General features: G+C 42.6%; 1 protein-coding gene across 1 annotated transcript in view; it reads right to left on the bottom strand.

Annotated features, from left to right (window-relative positions):
• ST14 (ST14 transmembrane serine protease matriptase) overlaps positions 1-18,617 on the bottom strand; it is a 1,989,024-nt gene that overhangs the window by 936,421 nt on the left and 1,033,986 nt on the right. The window contains exon 11 of the mRNA XM_044081090.1: positions 3,413-3,517. Coding sequence (XP_043937025.1) covers positions 3,413-3,517 — 105 coding nt within the window. The remainder of the gene's footprint in view (positions 1-3,412; positions 3,518-18,617) is intronic.

Below are 18,617 nucleotides of genomic sequence, written 5' to 3'. Positions count from 1 at the left end.
AGAATTGATAGTGCTCTGATCCTGCAAGAAATCTGAGGTATCTTCTGCAGATTGGTCTTATGGGGACGTGCAGGTATGCCTCCTTGAGATCTAGAGTTACCAGCCAAGACTCCTTGCCCAGCATGGGAAGAAGTTGCTGTAGGGTCAGCATTTTGAATTTTGGGACAATGATGTATGTATTTAAGGTGGACAGGTCGAGAATTGGTCTCCAACTTTTTTCCTTTCTTGGAACTAGGAATAGTCTGGAGTAGAACCCCTTTCCTTGCTCTGCTGCTGGCACTCTTTCCACAGCTCTCATGTTTGCTAACTCCATTATCTGGCGTAGAGCCTCTGTTTTTTGATTTGGAGGTAGATTTGGCATTCCTCTTTTGACTGGAATAGTGTGGAAGTGAAACCGGTAACCTTGATCTATGGTTTGTAAAATCCACTTGTCCTTTGTTATGTAGTGCCAGTTCTTTGAAAATAAGGTTAACTTTCCGCCTAGAGGAGCTGCTATTTGTTCCCTGGTAGGCGGGTTTAGGTTTAAGTCACTGTGGTTGTGTTGATGTAGTGGCAGTGGCCGTGTCTGTGCCTCTGTTGTTACCTTGCCACTGTCTTCCTCTGTAGGCACCTCCTCTGGATTGGTTTCTGCCTCTGGAACGTCTATTCCTGCCCCTTTGAAATTTTGTGGAGTCAGGAAAGGACCAATTTTTGGCAGGCCAGTTCCTGCTAAACCTTGGGGTTGAACCTGCAAGAAATCTTTAACAGTTTGAACAGATTTTGCCTTTTCTTCCATTTTCTTCATAACCTGCTGGGCAGATGTACCAAACAAACTTGTCTTGTCCATAGGAGCATCTAGCAACTTAGCTTTAACATGATCCGGTAAAGCTTGTTCCTTTAGCCATGCATGCCTTCTTATCACTGTGCCTGTCATGGCTGATCTAAATGAAGCCTCCAGTGCATCATAGCCACATTTTAAGGAATGGTTGCTAACCTGTTGTATGTTATTTACCATATCTAACACATATTTCTTATCAAGAGATTCATCAGTGGTTAGTTTTTTAGTTAACTGATCCAGCATAAACTCTTGGTATTGTATCATGTGAAACTGACAGTTTAAAGCTCTAGCTGAGAGAGTAGCTGAAGTGTAGACCTTTTACCCCATCTGTCTAATGACCTTGCTTCCCTTTCAGAAGGAATAGGGTTTTTAGCTATGGTCGCTGCTACTGCCTTGGGGCCCTGGGATATAGTTTCTGGGTCTGCAAGTGGAGCCTTGTAAAGGTGGTGATGAGTATCTGGCACCCTGTAAAATCTGTCTGGTTTGGTAGGGGCTGGGGTAAAGAATCTGGAGCGGAGCAAGCATCATTGAAAGCATCATGCACCACAGAGAGAACAGGGGGTATAGCCAAGGGCCTGTGCTGACGCAGGTGCAGAAAGGTCCTAAGTCTTTTCTGGAGTCTGAAAAATCCTGTTGCTGCCATTGGAACTGTTCTCGCATGGCATGCAAAGTTTCCCCAAAGGAAAATTCTTCTGGTGGGGAAACAGCTGGGATGGATTCTTCAGCATCAGAATCTTCAAAATTGGAGAAGGGAGCCTCTGGCTGGTCAGTTATGTCTGATTCATCAGCAGAATCATCAGAGGACACTGGCTCGGGGCTCTGCCCTAGGTCTCTTCTCTGGGGCTGAGAGGCCCTGTCTGGGTGAGATTGAGATCCTCTAATTAAAGAAATTAAATCTTCTGCCAAGGTAAGCATTTGAGAACTAGAAGAGGGCCTGGATGGGGTGGTTTAACAGGCACTGTTTTAGTAGTCTTGGCAGCTTTAGCCCTGGCGAAGGCCTTAATGGACATGGCTGCTGGAGGCCTAGCAGCACCACGTGCTGGGGTAGAAACATCCAAGGGGATGGTGTCTGATAAGTCAACCACCGTAGTGGGTAAAATTTCTGAAGTCATTTCAAGAGTTGTAGCAGGGGCCTCAGTTGTAGGAATAGGTTCAGCTGTACTTTGTTCAGTTTTCTCGGTTTCGGCAGAAACCGAGACACTCGCGGTTTGCTTTACCAAGGTTTCGCCGAAACCGTGTCGGTCTTTATCTTTGCGTTTTGCCAGATTGGGTAGTCAGAGGATCCGACGGCATAATGTACGCAAAATCAGAACCGAAAACTGTTCTGAACTCCGACCGACGCCGGTTGAAGGAAGCACAGGCGAACAGGCTGCTACGGGCTGGGCCTAAACAAGGCAGACAGTAAGAGTGGAAATCTTTATGAGGTATTTGTTTCCCACAGTTTAAACAATTGTTAACTTTTTCTGACATCGGCTGAGGCAAGAAAGAGTCCCCAACGGGTACTTAGCTTTAGAAGTCTTGGTAGTATTCGGTAGAAGTAATCTCTGGATCCGACCGACCGCACTTGCGAACAGCTTCTGCTTCCGGGCGCCGGCAAGAAAGACTGGGGAAAATCGCGTGGGCTGATGCCTTTATACCCAAAGACCTACAGAGATCACGTCGGCTGGAGTGCGCCATCAGGACCCGGACTTTGGAATCCGGCCGACTGAAGGGCTGCCTGACGACAGGACAACCCACTTGTTATGACTGCAGATGCATCCATGAAGGACATCACAGGAACAGTGAACAGGCTCTAGAGGTGGTGATACTGCAGCAGTGACATCAGTGGGACAGGATGGCAATCCCACAGGGAGAAGCAAAGGAATGGATGCCTAGGGTAAATAATATTAGACCTGTGTTAGTGGTACAGGCTTGCAAGGATGGTATCAGTATACAACAGGGTAACAGGAAATGCACATTGCGCTGGGACACATTGCATTAAGCCCAGCAGTGCTGCACAGGACTATTCAAAACATATTCTGAATCTCTGAAATAGATAACCAAAGCTGAACTACATACCAATCACTTCATAACCTGCCCATCTTCTGCACAGATCTCCTTTTGAATCACACTAGCCAGACTTGTACAACACACTATACTTAACAATTTAGAGCAAAAACTACAGAATCAACATGGTGTGAACTGCTTGAAACTGAAACCAGATCTTCAAAGGTTATATGAATCTGAGCAATGGTCTATTTTACTGGACACATTTCAGGGTCTTCCATATGATCCTGCTTATCTTGCAATGCCTGAAAAATATAACTGACTGGGAAGACCTGGAAAAATGAAACCTACTACTCAAACAGAACTTTTCTGAGGTTTGGTTTAACTGCAGTGTTCACAACATAAACTTACTTCTCGGTTCACAGGTTATAGCGAAAGGCACTATAGCTGACCGCAATGTATTACAAAAATTCAGTCTAACAAATTCCAAAGGAGCTTAAAGTTTACTGGAATTGTTAAGCTGGTTGGAGCAACCACAAGTTTTAGGCTTTAGACCCCCTTTTTGCATTAAAATACTTCATAATCCAGTACCATTAAAAGACTACTCACTGCATCCAAGCTCGTCACTGCCATCTGCGCAATCAGTCCATCCATCACACTGTAGTGAATTTGCAATACAGCGGCCACTTTTGCAAGTGAATTTATCTGGGCAAGCTGTAAAGGTTAAAAATACAACATTTTAAGATCACTTCAGCAGAGGAGTATACACCAGTATTAAAAAGTGGCCCCAAATGCCCCCTCAACTATAAAGACAATCGCAGGAGTTACTTGCATAACAAACTGGCAATATCAATATACTATAACATACACATCAAAACTGTTTACTCAGCACAGGAGATGAGATCCAAAAGACTTAAATGTCAACTAACAGAGTATCAAACATGAGGAAAGCATTCTAAATGGAAGCATCTTGAGCAGAACAAAACTGCTCATGTGCAGTACTGCCTAGTCAGGTACAGGTTGCAGCAGGCTAGAGAAATCCTACTCAGAAAATCATTATTCCACACAACAAATATGATACAGAGGATATCACATGATCTTCATCAGGATCCTTGTATTGGGTGAAACATTTCTGTACATCCATTTTACACCCTCCGTGCATCTTCTCCCAAGTGTTCAAGTTAACAATGCATGCACATGCGTGCGCGCACACAAAATGTAACTCTGAGAAGCACATCTCTCAAGAATTTAATGTTGATGACCTCCTGTCTAGGTGATTGCACCTGCAAGGAATAATAGCCATTTTATACTGTGCCCCCACCCCACTAAACCTATTTATTCTTACAATCACAGTTGGCAGCAGCCAAAACTATCAAAAGAAAGAGATGAGTGGTGCCGGGTCATCTGCAAGGCAAGTTTGGCCTTTTGCTGTATTATTGCTTTTTCCCCACACCTACAAGCCAAGAAGCATGCATCAGGTGGAGATCAGATGCAACCAAAGTTCAGACAAAAATGTGTTCCCTCCTACACAACATGAATAGGGCTTTTTTCCCTTGCTGGTCTAAATGGACTCGGTCACTACAGAATGATGACCACAAACAATTCCCTGAAAATAATTCACAGAGGCTTTTAAACACTTAGTGCCATCCCTCCATTATCAGATCTGATAGTGCTCAGGCTAGCAATTAAACCTAGGTCATCTGCATCTTAGCCAGGGGTCTCTCTCATGCAGTGGTACCCAAATGTCAAAGTTACAAAATTACCCAGTTTGAAGCAGGGGGTGTGAATGAATGACGACGTCAGCACACACAAAAAGTAGGCCTGAACAAATATCAAAATGCAGTTCAGGAAAACAAATCATTCAGCTCTTGGGTTCTCCCAAAGGAGAGCAATGTCGGCATCTAGACAATGTTCAAAATAATCCCATGAAAGGAATATACTACACCAAAGCAGAAAGGACTTTCACCAGAGGATGGAGTCACCAGAGGATGGAGTCACCAAGTGACTGTAACCAAGACAGTAGTACTTCTATCAGTAAATCCTTTTCATTACAGGATCAGGAACAAGGTCACACTGACGTTTATACAGATTATAGGCATCTGGCTATCTTCATAGTCTTAAATTAATGAAGAAATTTAAAAAAGATAGGGGAGGGAACATGCATATTTTCTTCACCACAGAGCTCTAACCTGAGAAGAGGTCCTCGGGGACTTACTAGGAGAGTATAAACACACATACCTCTCTCCCATGAAGGAGTTTTCCAGTTTAAGTAGGTGCAGTTTCCTACAAAGCTGATTTAGTTTAAGCCACAGTGCTGTACAGAAGCAAAAACACGCATGGCCTCAGTCCTGGCCAACACACACATGGTGTAAAAAATAGAAAAGCCTTTGAGGAAATCAACAGAAGGCACAGCATTTTCCATGCAATTGCCATTTCCCTTTTCTGTGAAAAGCAAGCATTTCTTCTGTGGCCTGCTCAACTAAAAAAGTCTGGAAATGTGATGTACAAATCAAAACTCAGCAATAAATCATGTTAAAAGTTCAATAATGCATTCCCTTCATTGGTATGGTTTGATTATGATGATGCAGTCCAAGAATTAAATAAAGCCAAATGTATGTAAACACAATACTGCTATCTTTTTCATGAATTTGGTTTGTTTTATTTATACCTGAAGTGCTCTAATTTTTTTGTGTTCCATTTCGAAAAAATGGCTTTTATTTTTACATCAACTGTTCCTAAAAATAACATACGTAAGAGATGTTGCTTCAAACATCCATGAACGCATAGCAAACAAAACTAAGCAACATTTATTACTGAGAAGCATGGAGTCAGAGAGCTTCAGGAAAACTTTACAAGTCAGAATTAAAATCTAGTTTATTCCAAAAATATCTGGAAAAAAACAGTTACAGTACCTATGCTGCTACTTGAGAAATACAGCCTGCAAGCAAGTTAACTCATTACATTGCAACCCAGTACGAACACAAAATATTAACCTCTAAGATGATAATCATTTGCCTGTGCCAATAGCACAGAGGGATAAAGGCCTGACTATGGCCTAGATGACCCAAGTTTGAACAGTAGCTCAGACGTTTGATGGCAAAGACTGGAAGGACAGGCATGCCTAACCCCTGTATGTGCATGCATACACTCAGAAGCATGGGGGATATTCTTCTACACAGTGGATTGAGTCACACATGCAGATGTGGATATCCCAAGCACAGCCCACTGCACACCTTTCCTAGGACAAAATGGACCAACACATGAATTAAGGTCTTTAGGAGAAACACACTCCTTTGCAGTAGCAAGATATTACTGTAGAAAGCCTTGATTACTCACTGGCCCAGTGATGGGTCCAATTGCCAAGTCAGATTTAGTAGACCCAGTGGATAAGGAAAGGCTCTGGGAAGCACCTGATGTTGATCTGTGGGGAGTCAAAAATACCACAAAAATGTGCTTATATAAATATTTTGTTTTCATTTGTTAACAGGGTAAGTCCACTAGACACAAGTCCCTCCATTGCAACATAAATGCAAAATCTGGTTAACTGATTTCCTCAGAATTGCACAACAGGCAAATGGAGACCACGGAAGTCAAACGTGGACTATAGCATAGCCTAGCATAACAGCATTTAAAAAAAAGTTTTTTTTTTTTTTTTTTTTAAATATATGATACAAACCTTCAATTCTTAAACTCGTCACTGGTACAAATCTCCAGGGTTACATCACTGATGTTCAATGCATACACTCACATGTAGTGATTACACTTCCATACTACATCAGTGCAGTACCAGTCACTTTGATAGTATTGCTGTTTAGTTTGTATGGGCCATTTCAATCCATGCAGCTATGTGGAGGTAAACAGAACTGATCCTTCAGGCCCCTATTAAAATGCTGTGACATCCCAAGGAATCCAGGATGAGTTTACTACTTACGTGAGAAGTGACAGCCTGCCCTGGCGAGTAAAGAGAAGTGATGACTACCCCCTCAATTTCACTCAAGAGCACTTACTGGCAAAGACCCCTTTCTAACCTCTCAATCATTAACAATGCAAAGGACAGACACTCTTCCTAGAGGATGAAAGTTACACATGAAAAAATTATTAGTTAAATCTAGACAGATTAACTTTGAAGAGGCGTACACTCTAATCATGGTTTAGGACCTTTAACTTCTCACTTGTGTTTGCCTGCTTGAGATATGCAATGGGGCCCTTAAGCCAATCCATGTGTTATGTGCAAGGAACCTTCTATTGTTGCTAACTGATAGGTACTTATGAACGCTCTTGTTTCTCTCTCCAATACCAGCAAATCGTGGTATTGAAATATCGATGCCTTCAGTTGCCATCATGCCATACTATGGTTCCAGGAAAAAATCCTGTGTTGATTTCTGTTATACAACTGGGCAACAGAGAACATCCAATAGATCTGTGCTTTTTTTTTGGCATTAAAAGCAAGAACTTTTCAACAATGCACATACACACAAAAACTGATGCACACTGCACAAAAACCTGAAAAGGATAATAGAAGCACAAGTGTGCCTTAACTCTAGTGCAAAGATGCCATGCACAAGCCAAAAGGCACTGGGTGCACATCCTCAGTGCATCACTTGCGATTTAAACAGTGCTACACAAGAGTCTAAAAGTATGTACCCAAACATTTATCTGGTACAGGGAACCAAAACAGTAAATGCAAGATACATGTTCCAATATTTTAAACACGAGACTGCAGCTTTAGATGGAGACCAGTGCATGTGTTTTGCGCTAGCAAATGGAAGTGACATTACAAAGAGAACACCCAGCATATAGTTTCTTATTGTTTTACTGTTAGGTTCATTGGGAGTTACTACACATGCAGTTCTGGAGGCCATTAATGAGCCTAACTCAAATTCCTATTGTATGAACTTAAGTCACTTAACACAGAACTTGGGACAACTGGGAAAGTGATGACTGAGAGAATCAAACCCTGTGCCACAGGGAGGATGTCATTAATAGCTCATAGCCTTAATCTTCAACGTCATCTGCCAGACACTGTATAAAGAACAGTTTTGGCCCTGCAAGCCTCAAACTCATGTAATTGTAACTTGTGCTTCCAGTGCTCATTCATTACACACACTGCAAATAGTTCCCATAACTCCAAACAAAAGTACAGCAGCTGAGAGGGAGTGCACAGATTCCCCTGACTGATCAATATGTCCTGGGCCACCCTATAAAGTAGAGAGAGAAATGTCCAAGAAACACCAGTACCCATTCTTTTATTTGCTGGCCTTCTGTTCAGCACAGTATCTGGAGGAGCACAGGCTCCCAAAGAAATACTACAGTGTAGAGGGCCTGGCAGTTAGTTGCCTGACATTAATAAGATTAAAACGTTATGTGCTCACTATAACATTCCATCTGTGTTGTTCATTTTAATTGTTCCTCAACTGATGGGTTCGGATCCAAGACTCTATCAGACTCTGGCGTTTCTTATAGAGTGCAGGATCCTAGCAGTCTCGAGCTCCTCCCTTTACCTATAATGCCTCACCAACCTAGTGCACCTCAGATTGAGTTTGCTGCTCCTGACTATAATAGGATGGTGACAGAATAGAAAATGGGAAGCTGGAGCTCTAATAAGAAACAGAAGTTCCTACAACATTCTCTGATCTCTCCAGAAGTAAATTAAGGGAGAGTGTAGGTGGGTGGGTAGTTGAGACAGAATGAAAATGGATAAAACAGATGGAACGTTATGGTGAGTACATTTCTTTTTATCACATGTTGTCACTTTCATTTATTCCTCAACTACGTCTCCAGCTAACAAAAAATATATATATATATTCAGGAGCATTGTTGAGCCAAAATCTGCTCCATTCCTAGAGACCAGATCCAGTTTGTAATAACCACCAAAGGTATGGGGATTAGCACATTTTGTGACTGCACAAATATCATCCAAGGATGCTCTAGACCAAAAAGCTGAAAAAAACATCATGGATCTAATGAAATGGACTCTAGGAGGTTTTGGTAAAGGTACACCCAATTTTCCATACACAAAAGTAGTACAATCAATCAGTTAGCCATTTGGCCAATGCAACTTTAGATACTGGACTGCCTAACCTGGTATGTAAACAAGAAACAAAACTGATGAGATTTTCAGACGTCTTTGGTTCTGTGAAGGTAGAAATGCAGATTCAACAGATGTAATGTACTCTTGTTTGTCTGAAAATTTTGGAAAGAAATCTGGGAGATTAATGACTCGGTTAATATCCGACTCAGGAGGTACCATAGGCAAAAAAGATGGGTCCGTATGTAATGGCACCATGGTCCTTGTGAAAAACGAGGAGGTTTTGCAGACAGAGCCTGGAGTTCAAATGCTCTTTTGGCCGACATAATACTCACTAGAAAATAATCTTCCAAGTAGAAATCTGAGGTCAGTTTTGACCAAAAGTTCAAAGGGAGATTGATTTAAAGCCTGAAGCATAATATTTAAATCTCAAGGAGTAGGGTCTTTTAAAGAAAGTCTTGAGTAGAAAAACTCCCTTGAGGAAAGGCTTACAAATTTTAGAAACTAATGTAGAATTATTTATGCCCAGGCAAAAGAAATGGAAGCCAGTTGAGCTTTAATTGTCAAAATCTAGCCTCCTTCATTAAAAATTGGAGCTAAGAAGTCTAGGACAGTTGTAGTAAAGGGGTCCAAATCTTAAAAATTGGAGCCAAGAAGTCTAGGACAGTTGTAGTAAAGGGGTCCAAATCTTTGCTGAGGGCCCAAAAGACAAATCTTTTCCATTTACTCTTGTAGGTCTTTCTAGTGGAAGCCTAATGGCAAGGTATCAAAACATGACGGATGGGGGAAGACAGCCTGGGCTGTCTAGCAGTCATAGGAACTGAAGAAATCATGCAGCCAACTTCAAGCCTAATATGCTAAGGTGATTTATGTCTGTTGAGTGACAAGAGGTCTGGAGTTCATAGGAAGTTACTAGGCTATTGGCCCTGAGGCCCTTAAAAACCTAAACAAGAATTTAGCCCATGTTCCGACATGTCAGCACCCAATGCCCCTGTCCAGCAGGGATACAGGTGGAATCCCAGGGATGTATTTTCTATTCCTCATCCAGTTATCCAGGTTGCGCTTAAAAAGGGTTAATGAGGTACTCTGCTTGGCATGGATAAGGAGTCTATTCCTCAGAAGGGGGAGTCTCTGGGACACAAATTTGTCCCACCAAGTCCTACTGATGTCACAGACCAGGATGAGGTTGCTCATTCGGGTTGAGTGGAGCTTGACTTGCGGCTATGCAGCAGTCCCATCAAGGCAGGGTCTGAGATTGCTCTGTATGCCAGACAGAAGTCACCTCTGAGGAGTCTGTATAAAACTGAGTAGATGGACAGGGCTTTTAACCTATCTGTGTAGGGTAGGTGTTTGAGTCCCTGGATTATCCTGGTGAGGAACCTCTATGGTCTCTTCAGCTGGTGCATGCGCTTTGTGAAGTACATTCCGAAAGGGGCGATGTACTCAGTAATGGGTCCTATAAGGGAAGGATACACGGATGTTATGACCTCCTTGTCCCTGGATGAGATACCTTACTTTATAAAGTGGGTCATGTAGAAAGCTTTTCGTACAACAGAGGCAATATGGTGGTTAAAAGTCAGTTTGCTATCAAACTGGGTGCCCAAGTCCCTCACAACTGATTGCATGCTTTAGACCTTGTTATTAATATGATACTTTGTGGGGACGTCACTCTCCCCAAAGAGGATGATTATGTATTTTTTGGCATTCAGTTTGAGGCCACATTTCTGGCACCAGTCATCTGTTTGGGTGAGACCTTCTTGGAGGATCTCCACAGCACTATGGGAACTGGTGACAGCAACCAGCTTGTAACCTCTACAAACATGAATAGCCATAAACCTCTTGGTTTGGCCTGCACCTCAAAAAAGTATATCCCAAACAACAGAGGCCCCAAGACCGATCCCAGGGGTACACCCACACGCATTACAAGTCTACTGCTCGAGGTGGCTTCCTCAATTTTGACTAGGAGGGTTCTATCAGTGAGTCAGCTTGCTACCTATCTGGTAGCATATCAACTTGATGCCTAGTTGAGAAAGTTTATTATACCCGAGTGGGGAAGAGTATCGAAGACCTTGGCCAGGTCAAGGTAAGCGGTGCGCACCATCTCCCCCTCGTCCATGGCTTTGGTGACTGTCTCAAGGAAGTCAACCAAATTTAACAAGCATGACCTCCCCTTGATAAAACCAAACTCTGTGGGATCAAGTGTTTGGAGGTTGCCAATCTCCTTGTTAATGAGGTCCATGATAATCCATTTCATGGCCTTGCAGATCAGGGTAGTTAGTCTGATGAGTCTATAACTTCCTGGATCTGTGGACACACTGCATTTGTGCAAAGGGATGACTGTGGCTATTCTCTACTCGGCTGGGACAAAGCCAGTACTCAGGCTTTGGTTGAATAGGTTGAATAGGGGTGCCTAATGGTGACGCACATTCCTGCCTGATTTCATGGGATGTTATCAGGTCCCATAGAGGCTGTTTGTTGCCTTTGAGAGGGCAGTGATGACTTGCTCCCTAGAGATAAGGGGGGTAGGTGCTGAGGATGTCCTGATATACTGAAGGGGGCAGAGGGGTGAAGTTTATGCTGAGCTTGTCTGCCAGCAGGTTGGCTACATCTATGGTGTTTGTGTATGTGGTATCCTTGACCACCAGCTCTGAGCAAATATCAGTGCTTCCTTTGAGATTGCAGACATATGTGAAGGCGGCCTTAAGACTGTCTTTAGTAGATGTGGCCAGTTTGGACAATGTATTTGCTTGTTAATTCTAAGGAGATATTGCTTCCAATTAGGCACCTGCTCCTTCTTGGTCGTGGACAGCATTTTTTTCCCTTTTATTATAGTTTATTTATTGCAGATGTCCACCAGACAGGTTTATTCTTCCTTGAAGAGGAGGATTTTGTCCTGTCGGTATTCCTGAATCTGTGCAGTTATATAAATGCTTGTACAGTACTTTGTTGCAGGTTTGGAAATTTGTGCCAGTTCCTACGGAGGGGGAAGGGGCTGTGAAGCTGTTTATACCTTCCCTCAGGAGATTGTAATCAGCTTTGGAGAAGTTTTTATGTTTGACCTTAGCAGGGGGGGGGGGGTCGAGAAAGACAGTGACTTTGAAAGTGACTGCTTTGCATTCGTATCTTACCAAGGAGGATGACACTGTAGGGATGCTGAAGTGGTTAATCATGTTGGTTAATACCAAGTCCAAGATATTACCACCTCTTGTGAGGATTGTCAACCAGCTGGTCCAAGACATGCGCACTGATAAAATCAATGCATCTATGGGCATCTGTGTTTTGGCATAAGTAGTTTTTCCAATCTATGGTTGGATAGTTTAAGTCGCCAAGGATCAGGGTAAAAGGTTCAATCTTGATAGATTCAGAGGTCCAGATAGGTGGAGTGGGCATCTTGAGTCAAAGTTTGGAGCCTGTAGCTAGCTATGATTTGATCTGGGGTCTTGTGAATTAACTACACCTGGAGTATCTCCAGTGCATATGCCTTTAATATATACTGAAACTCCACCTCATTTTGCTTTGCTGCACATGGTTTGAGGTCCGAATGTATGATAGGATCAGTAACTGGTATGGCTGGAGCACTCTCTGCAGCTTTGAACCAGGTTTCTGTGACTGCACAAATATCAGCATTTCCCAGGGTTAAGAATGCTTGCAATGAGTGCAGCTTCATGTTTAGACTTCTAGCGTTTAGCAGGATGACCTTTAATTTGCATTTTGATGAACTTTTCGTGTTGCATGTTTTGACCTCATGGCATTGCCTAAAAAAGGCGCTATGGGAGAGTTAAGAGCCTTTGCCAGAAGCCTGAAGCCCAAGGAAGACAGATGCAGGCCAACTCTGGCAAAGCATCATGGTCTGTCGATCATGTCTTCCCAGGCTGTCAGGTACTGGATCCCCTTGGAATGACACCAGAAAATAAGCCAATTGTTAGTCAAATCATTTTTCTGTTTGTATTGAGGCATCACTCTGGGTAGAATGCTGCTTCAGGCTAGGAATATACCTGCCCAGGACATGTATTCAGTGAGATCGATCATGTCTCTCCATGTAATTCAGGGAGGGGAGGTATGTTCTCAAGTCATTCACGGCAACATGGACTACAACAGAGCCAAAGCAGTACCTGTTGTTGAGAGACATGAGTGCATGGGAGATGCAGCAGACTTTGGCACCTGACAAACAACTAACCATGACTTTCTCCTTATCCAGCCTAGTGAGAAGCACATGTGTACCTCACTGTGGAGTCTCCCCTTGATTAATATGTTATGTTTAGGTCTTAGTCTCTGAGAGACACAGGTGTGTGGACTGTGTGGTGGGCAGTGAAGTTTGCGTGTGTGTTAGCCTCGGAGGTCTCTTTTTTGGGGTATGTTTTTAAGGACCTCTGCATATGTGGGTGGTGTTTGTGCGGACAACCTTCTTGGTACCAGATATACTGGCTTGGAAAGGAGAGAGAGAGAAGACTTAAGGTTCTTAATGTTGAATCCAGAATCCAAGGCGGATGTAGAAGATGAGGCCAGAAGAAAGGGAGCCAAATCTTACAAGGCCAAAAGGGTGCATTAAGGATGACTGCTCTTCAACCAGACTGCTTTCTGAAGGCAATTCGGAATTGGTTGTTTGGGGTGGAATGCATAAGAGAGACTGGAAGGCCAGTCTTGAATTAGCATCTCTCAGTGACTGCCTGGTGTAGGTATCAGGGCAAAGAGCCTACTGCACTTGTTGTTGAGGGGAGAAAGGAAAAGACTGTTGCATGGCTGGCCCTATTGATAAAAAAAATTCTGCCTGCCATGTTGACATTGGGAGACCACTTGTGAGGTTACAGAATAGGCCTATTTAGTCTGCAGTCACATTGGATTTCCCAGGGATGTGCACTGCTAGAAAGCCAGTGGAAGAGATTGTCCATTGCCATACTTTCATAGATTCTCGACAGAGCATAACATTTGGTTCCCCCTTGTTGGGTGACATCCTGGTAGTCTGGTACATCCGTATCACAACTGTCCTAGAGGTAAGAAAGTCTTGAAAGACCTGCAACACTAGGAAGACCGCTGTCATCTCCAGGACACTGACATGCGCTTGGGCCTCGATGGTGAACCAAGTACCCTGAAATGTCCTTCTCAAGTAATGCCCCTCCCACCCAAGGGGGGAAGCACCCATTGCTACCGGGGCCTTGGGGAAAGGAAGAACAATGGTATGGCTTTGTGGAGTTGATTTGAGTGAATCCACCATGAAAGGTACCTTTTACATTCTCAGGTAAACTTGACTGGCATGGATAAGAGATGATATAGAATGGACCACTTAGATATGAGAGACCATTAAAGAATTCTCAAATGGAACCTGGCCTGTGTGACAAGGGTGATAGCTGCTGCCATAACCCAAAACCTGAACTATCAGCTAAGCTGGAAAGGATGGGTTTTGTATCAGTTTCTTGACTTGGGATTGCAGAGTGTTTATTCAAGCCAATGGAAGAGAAGCTATCTGACTGCATTCAAATGAGCACCAATGAACTCCAGACTCTGCGTTGGTGTGAGTTGAAATTTGTTACAATTGACAGATATTCCTAGATGGGAGCACAGCTGGAGTAAGTAGTTGCTTGCTTGAATCAGTTCATGCCTGGTTGAAGCAATCAGGAGCCAGTCGTGTAGATATGGAAACACTCACAATCCCAGCAGTCTCAACTGAGCTGCTACTTACTGCTATGCATTTGGTGAGACCAAAGGGCAGTGCTCTGAACTGATGACTGGCTCCCAGTTGGGAATGTAGGTATCGCCTGGAGCACCTGTTCATTCTGATGTGATAGTATGCATCTAAAAATCTATTGTGTATTTTCAATTGTCCTTCTGCAGAAGGGTCAGAATGGACTGAACAGTGACAATCTAAAACTCTGTATATTGGCCAAATTGGTTTAATTTGCTGAGATCCAGAATTGGTCTCAAGCCCCCTGTCTTTTTTGGCACTAAGAAGAATCCTAAGCAAGTTGCAGACCCTCTCTGGTCTGGGGGGGGGGCCCTTTTGGATGACTTTTTTTCTAGAAGTATTTTTATTTCGAGAGAAGCTGCTTCCCTCTGACTGGGTGGAACATTGGGGATTTTCTTCCAATTGTTGGAGGAGATTGGGAAAATGGTATGACATAACCTCTGTACATAATCCTCTGCACTCACGAATCTTTTCTGATAATCAGCCAGGCTCTCTGGTGCAAGTATTGACAACCCCCAACTCCATCCAGAAGGGGACAGTCTGGCATCCTTTCAGGAGATTTGATGAGGCCTATCTGAGAAAGAATCTTTAGATTCCTGGTTCTGCCAATCACCTATGCCGTGAAGGCAGTGTTTTCCGTTCGAGTTCTCCCCTCTGCCTCTGGGGGAACCATCGCCACATGACTACTGGAAAAGACTCTGGGACTTTTTAAATGAGGTTATGTACTTACCATAATGTTCCATCTGTGTTGTCTATTTTCATTTATCCTTGAGTATGGGTTCAGTTCAGATATCGGAACCAACTCGGCCATTGCTACAGCTCGCTCAGACCAAAAACTCTTCAGCTTCACCCTTAGCAATAATCCCCTCAACCAGTTATCTCAAATCAAGCGTGCAGATTAGAAATAAAGTATAGATAATGAGGCCTTAGTGGAAACTATATCTGCTATGCCTTAAGAATAAGTAATATGAAAATATTTGTTCCACCAAAAAGTCTTCAAAGGCTGGGGGATGGAGGAAAGGAAGTAGAGGATACATGACAGTGGGCAACAAATGGAAGGTTGTGGTAAGTATATAACTTCTTTATCCTATGTCAATTTTCACTTTATCCTTTACGATTGGGGCAGAGTCTTCAGCTACCTTAGACCTTAGGTGGACACGCGCAAGGATATCCCTGAGCACCATTGATCCAAAGTATGCTCTACCCCATGAAACCAAATCCAATTTGTAATGAGTAATAAAAGTATGTGGAGAAGCCCAAGTTGCGGCTGCACAATAGTCTTCCATTGAAGCCCTTGACTGAAAAACTGCTGAAGTGGCTACAGATCTTGTACAGTGTGCCTTAACTGGCCTAGGTAAATCAGTTTTGTTCTTACTGTAGATAAGGTTAATACAATCTCTGAGCAATCTGGCTAAGGTCACTGTTGACTGGTGTGCAAAAATGTGCATTAGAAAAGGAAAAAAAATAGCTGGTCAGATTTTCTTATGTATTTTGTTCTGGGAAGACAAACATAATTGTCTATAAACATCTAAGCAAGTGTAGGCAGCATTCACCTTTGTTAAGTTGTGGAAGAATACTGGCAACTCCATAATCTGATTGATACTGGATTCTGAGAATGCTTTAGGTAGAAAGGAGGGATTTTTTTGCAATGAGAGACTTTGTGAAAGATCAGATACATTACAGCTAGCAACATAACATTTTTAGTATTACAGTTGGCATAAAGTCTAGGTCTATAGACAAATAAGTTCAAAATGTTTGCTGTTCTTAGAATCTTGGTGCATCTCCCACTTTACATCAGATGTTTTCATCTGTTATCAAGATTTTCCAGGTTCTTATTATAGCACTATCTGTTGCACATCATTACTATATGTAAACAGGGGTCTACTTTGTTTCATTGAACAATCATTTCACTGAATTTTAATTCACACTGACAAAATTGCTGAAAGCTCAAATTATGAAAACTCATTTCACACAAATCTCATTTCACTGAAGTGAAGTACTGGCACTGTGTAGAGTACTGTCAGGCAAGTAAAAGGTATATGCCCTTTTCCCTACTGTAGTACAATCCTGGAGTTAGTATACATAGTTAAGAGTGTGGGGGCTTTATATTTCACCGAAAGCTTCGAAACAATACATTTTAAACCATGGACATGCATACTTACACCACCAATGATTCTTTCCGGAAGACAATATATCCCCAAACTAAATGGGGGGTTACACCCTCCACACCCTCTTTAACTATACATACTAACTCTAGGGTCGCACTACAGTGGGGAAAAGGGCATATAAAACTTTTACTTGCCTTAAAGTACTCTTCACAGTGCCAGTACTTCATTCACTTCAGTGAAATTAGATTCGGTGAAATGACTTTTCAGTAAATTGAGCTTTCAATGACTTGGTCAGGGTGAATTGAAATTCACAGAAATGGGATTTCAATGAAACAAAGCAGACATCTCATTCTTCCTGTTGGTTCTCCATTGCTCTTCATGGGTTTAACTTCCTTCTCAACAGTGCTATGAAGAAAATAGTCTACTTTTAGTTCTTCTCACTTCCTTGGTCTAAGCAGCCCCTTTACAAATCTCATTTACCTTACAGCCTCTCTTATGTAATGTATCTTGCACAGAACTAGCATGCACCCGGGACATATATTACCCATCATCAGGGGACAGCTTCTTACAACGTCCAGGTTATTCACTAATGAGACGAACTACAATGAAGAAACTGAACAGCTAGTACAGCACCTACATAACAGAGGCTACACTGTAAATTAAATTTACAAAGTGGCTGCTGAGACCAAGGAGGTGAGAAAAAAGGCAGATCGTATTTTCTTCATGACACTAATGAGAAGTAAGATAAACTAATGAAAAGCAATACAGAACCAACAGGAAGAATGAGACGTCTGCTTACATATAGTAATGATATGCAACAAACGTGATATAAGAAAGTGGAAGATCTTGAAAGCAGATGAAAACATCCTACATATAGTGGGTGATGCGCCCAGAATCTGTTTTAAGAACAGAAAGAATTGAAAACTATGTCAAGACAGAGCGACAAGCAAGATTAACATAGTCACTAAGAGAAAGGGTACATTCCCATGTAGAAAATGGGAAGTATGTGGGCTTCTAAATTCTAAGAACTGTTTTGAACATCCTGTTACTGAAGGAACACATACTTAAGACTTAAGCCAACTGTAATACTAAAAATGTTATGTCTCTAGCTGTAATGTATGCACTGGGTTTTATGCTGGTAAGACCAACAGTCCCTTTAAAGACAGCACATTATAAATTATCCTGGACATAGTTTCAATTTTATGGTACTTGCAGTACTGACTGAAGATAAGAGAATGGGGGGTCTCTGCAATTTGACTGAGACTGTAGAAACACTCAACTACAGACTTGCAGGCTGATTAACTGCATGGACTGAATGCAATGTTTCCTTTAAACCATTTATTGAAAGGGCGAAGCCTTAGAAAGAAAACTGTCCAATTCTCTTAAATTTGAATGAGCTAAGTTTAGTATAACAGGATCTGATGAAGGAATCCTTCCCAAAAGCGCTTATCCAGTTACTTTGAGTTGACTTCACCTTTTACCATGTTATTTTGCTTATACTTCTTGATTTTTAGTATTAAATAGTTTTAAACCTCTCCAAGGTGGACACGTTTTGCTTGGTTTCTGCTGTTAAGGGGGTAGTTAAGAGAGGTATCAGAACAGGACAGAATCCGAATCTGTGGGTCCTGCGGATTTGGTAATCACTGCCCAAGTGGACAGATAGGTTGAATAAGGGAGCATGAGGGTGAGATATGCTCCAAGGAGGAAGGGGCCGACAGAGACTGCTGTGGACAAATCCCTCTCCATTGCCTCGAAGGCTGCCCCCCCCCAAAGAGGGAAGAGAGCCTGGAATTGAGAGGGGACTGCCTCAGAACTGTGGTCACTCCATTCTGACAAGACAGCCCTCGAGACAGAAACTGGTGCTGAACTTAGCCATTCAGAAGCTCCAAGATGGAGGGACAGCTCAGAAAAAATTGGAGTCGACCCCGGCTCCTCGGAGCCGACAGGACAGATATGACCCCCAGGTCATCTCCAGATCCAAAAGAGCCAAAGAACTCA

This window comes from Protopterus annectens, chromosome 8.part0 (assembly GCF_019279795.1).
Source record: "Protopterus annectens isolate FY-2018-M chromosome 8.part0, PAN1.0, whole genome shotgun sequence".
NCBI lineage: Eukaryota > Metazoa > Chordata > Ceratodontiformes > Protopteridae > Protopterus > Protopterus annectens.
The sequence above is the reverse complement of the archived record's forward strand: the minus strand, read 5'-3'. Positions and strand labels throughout refer to the sequence as shown.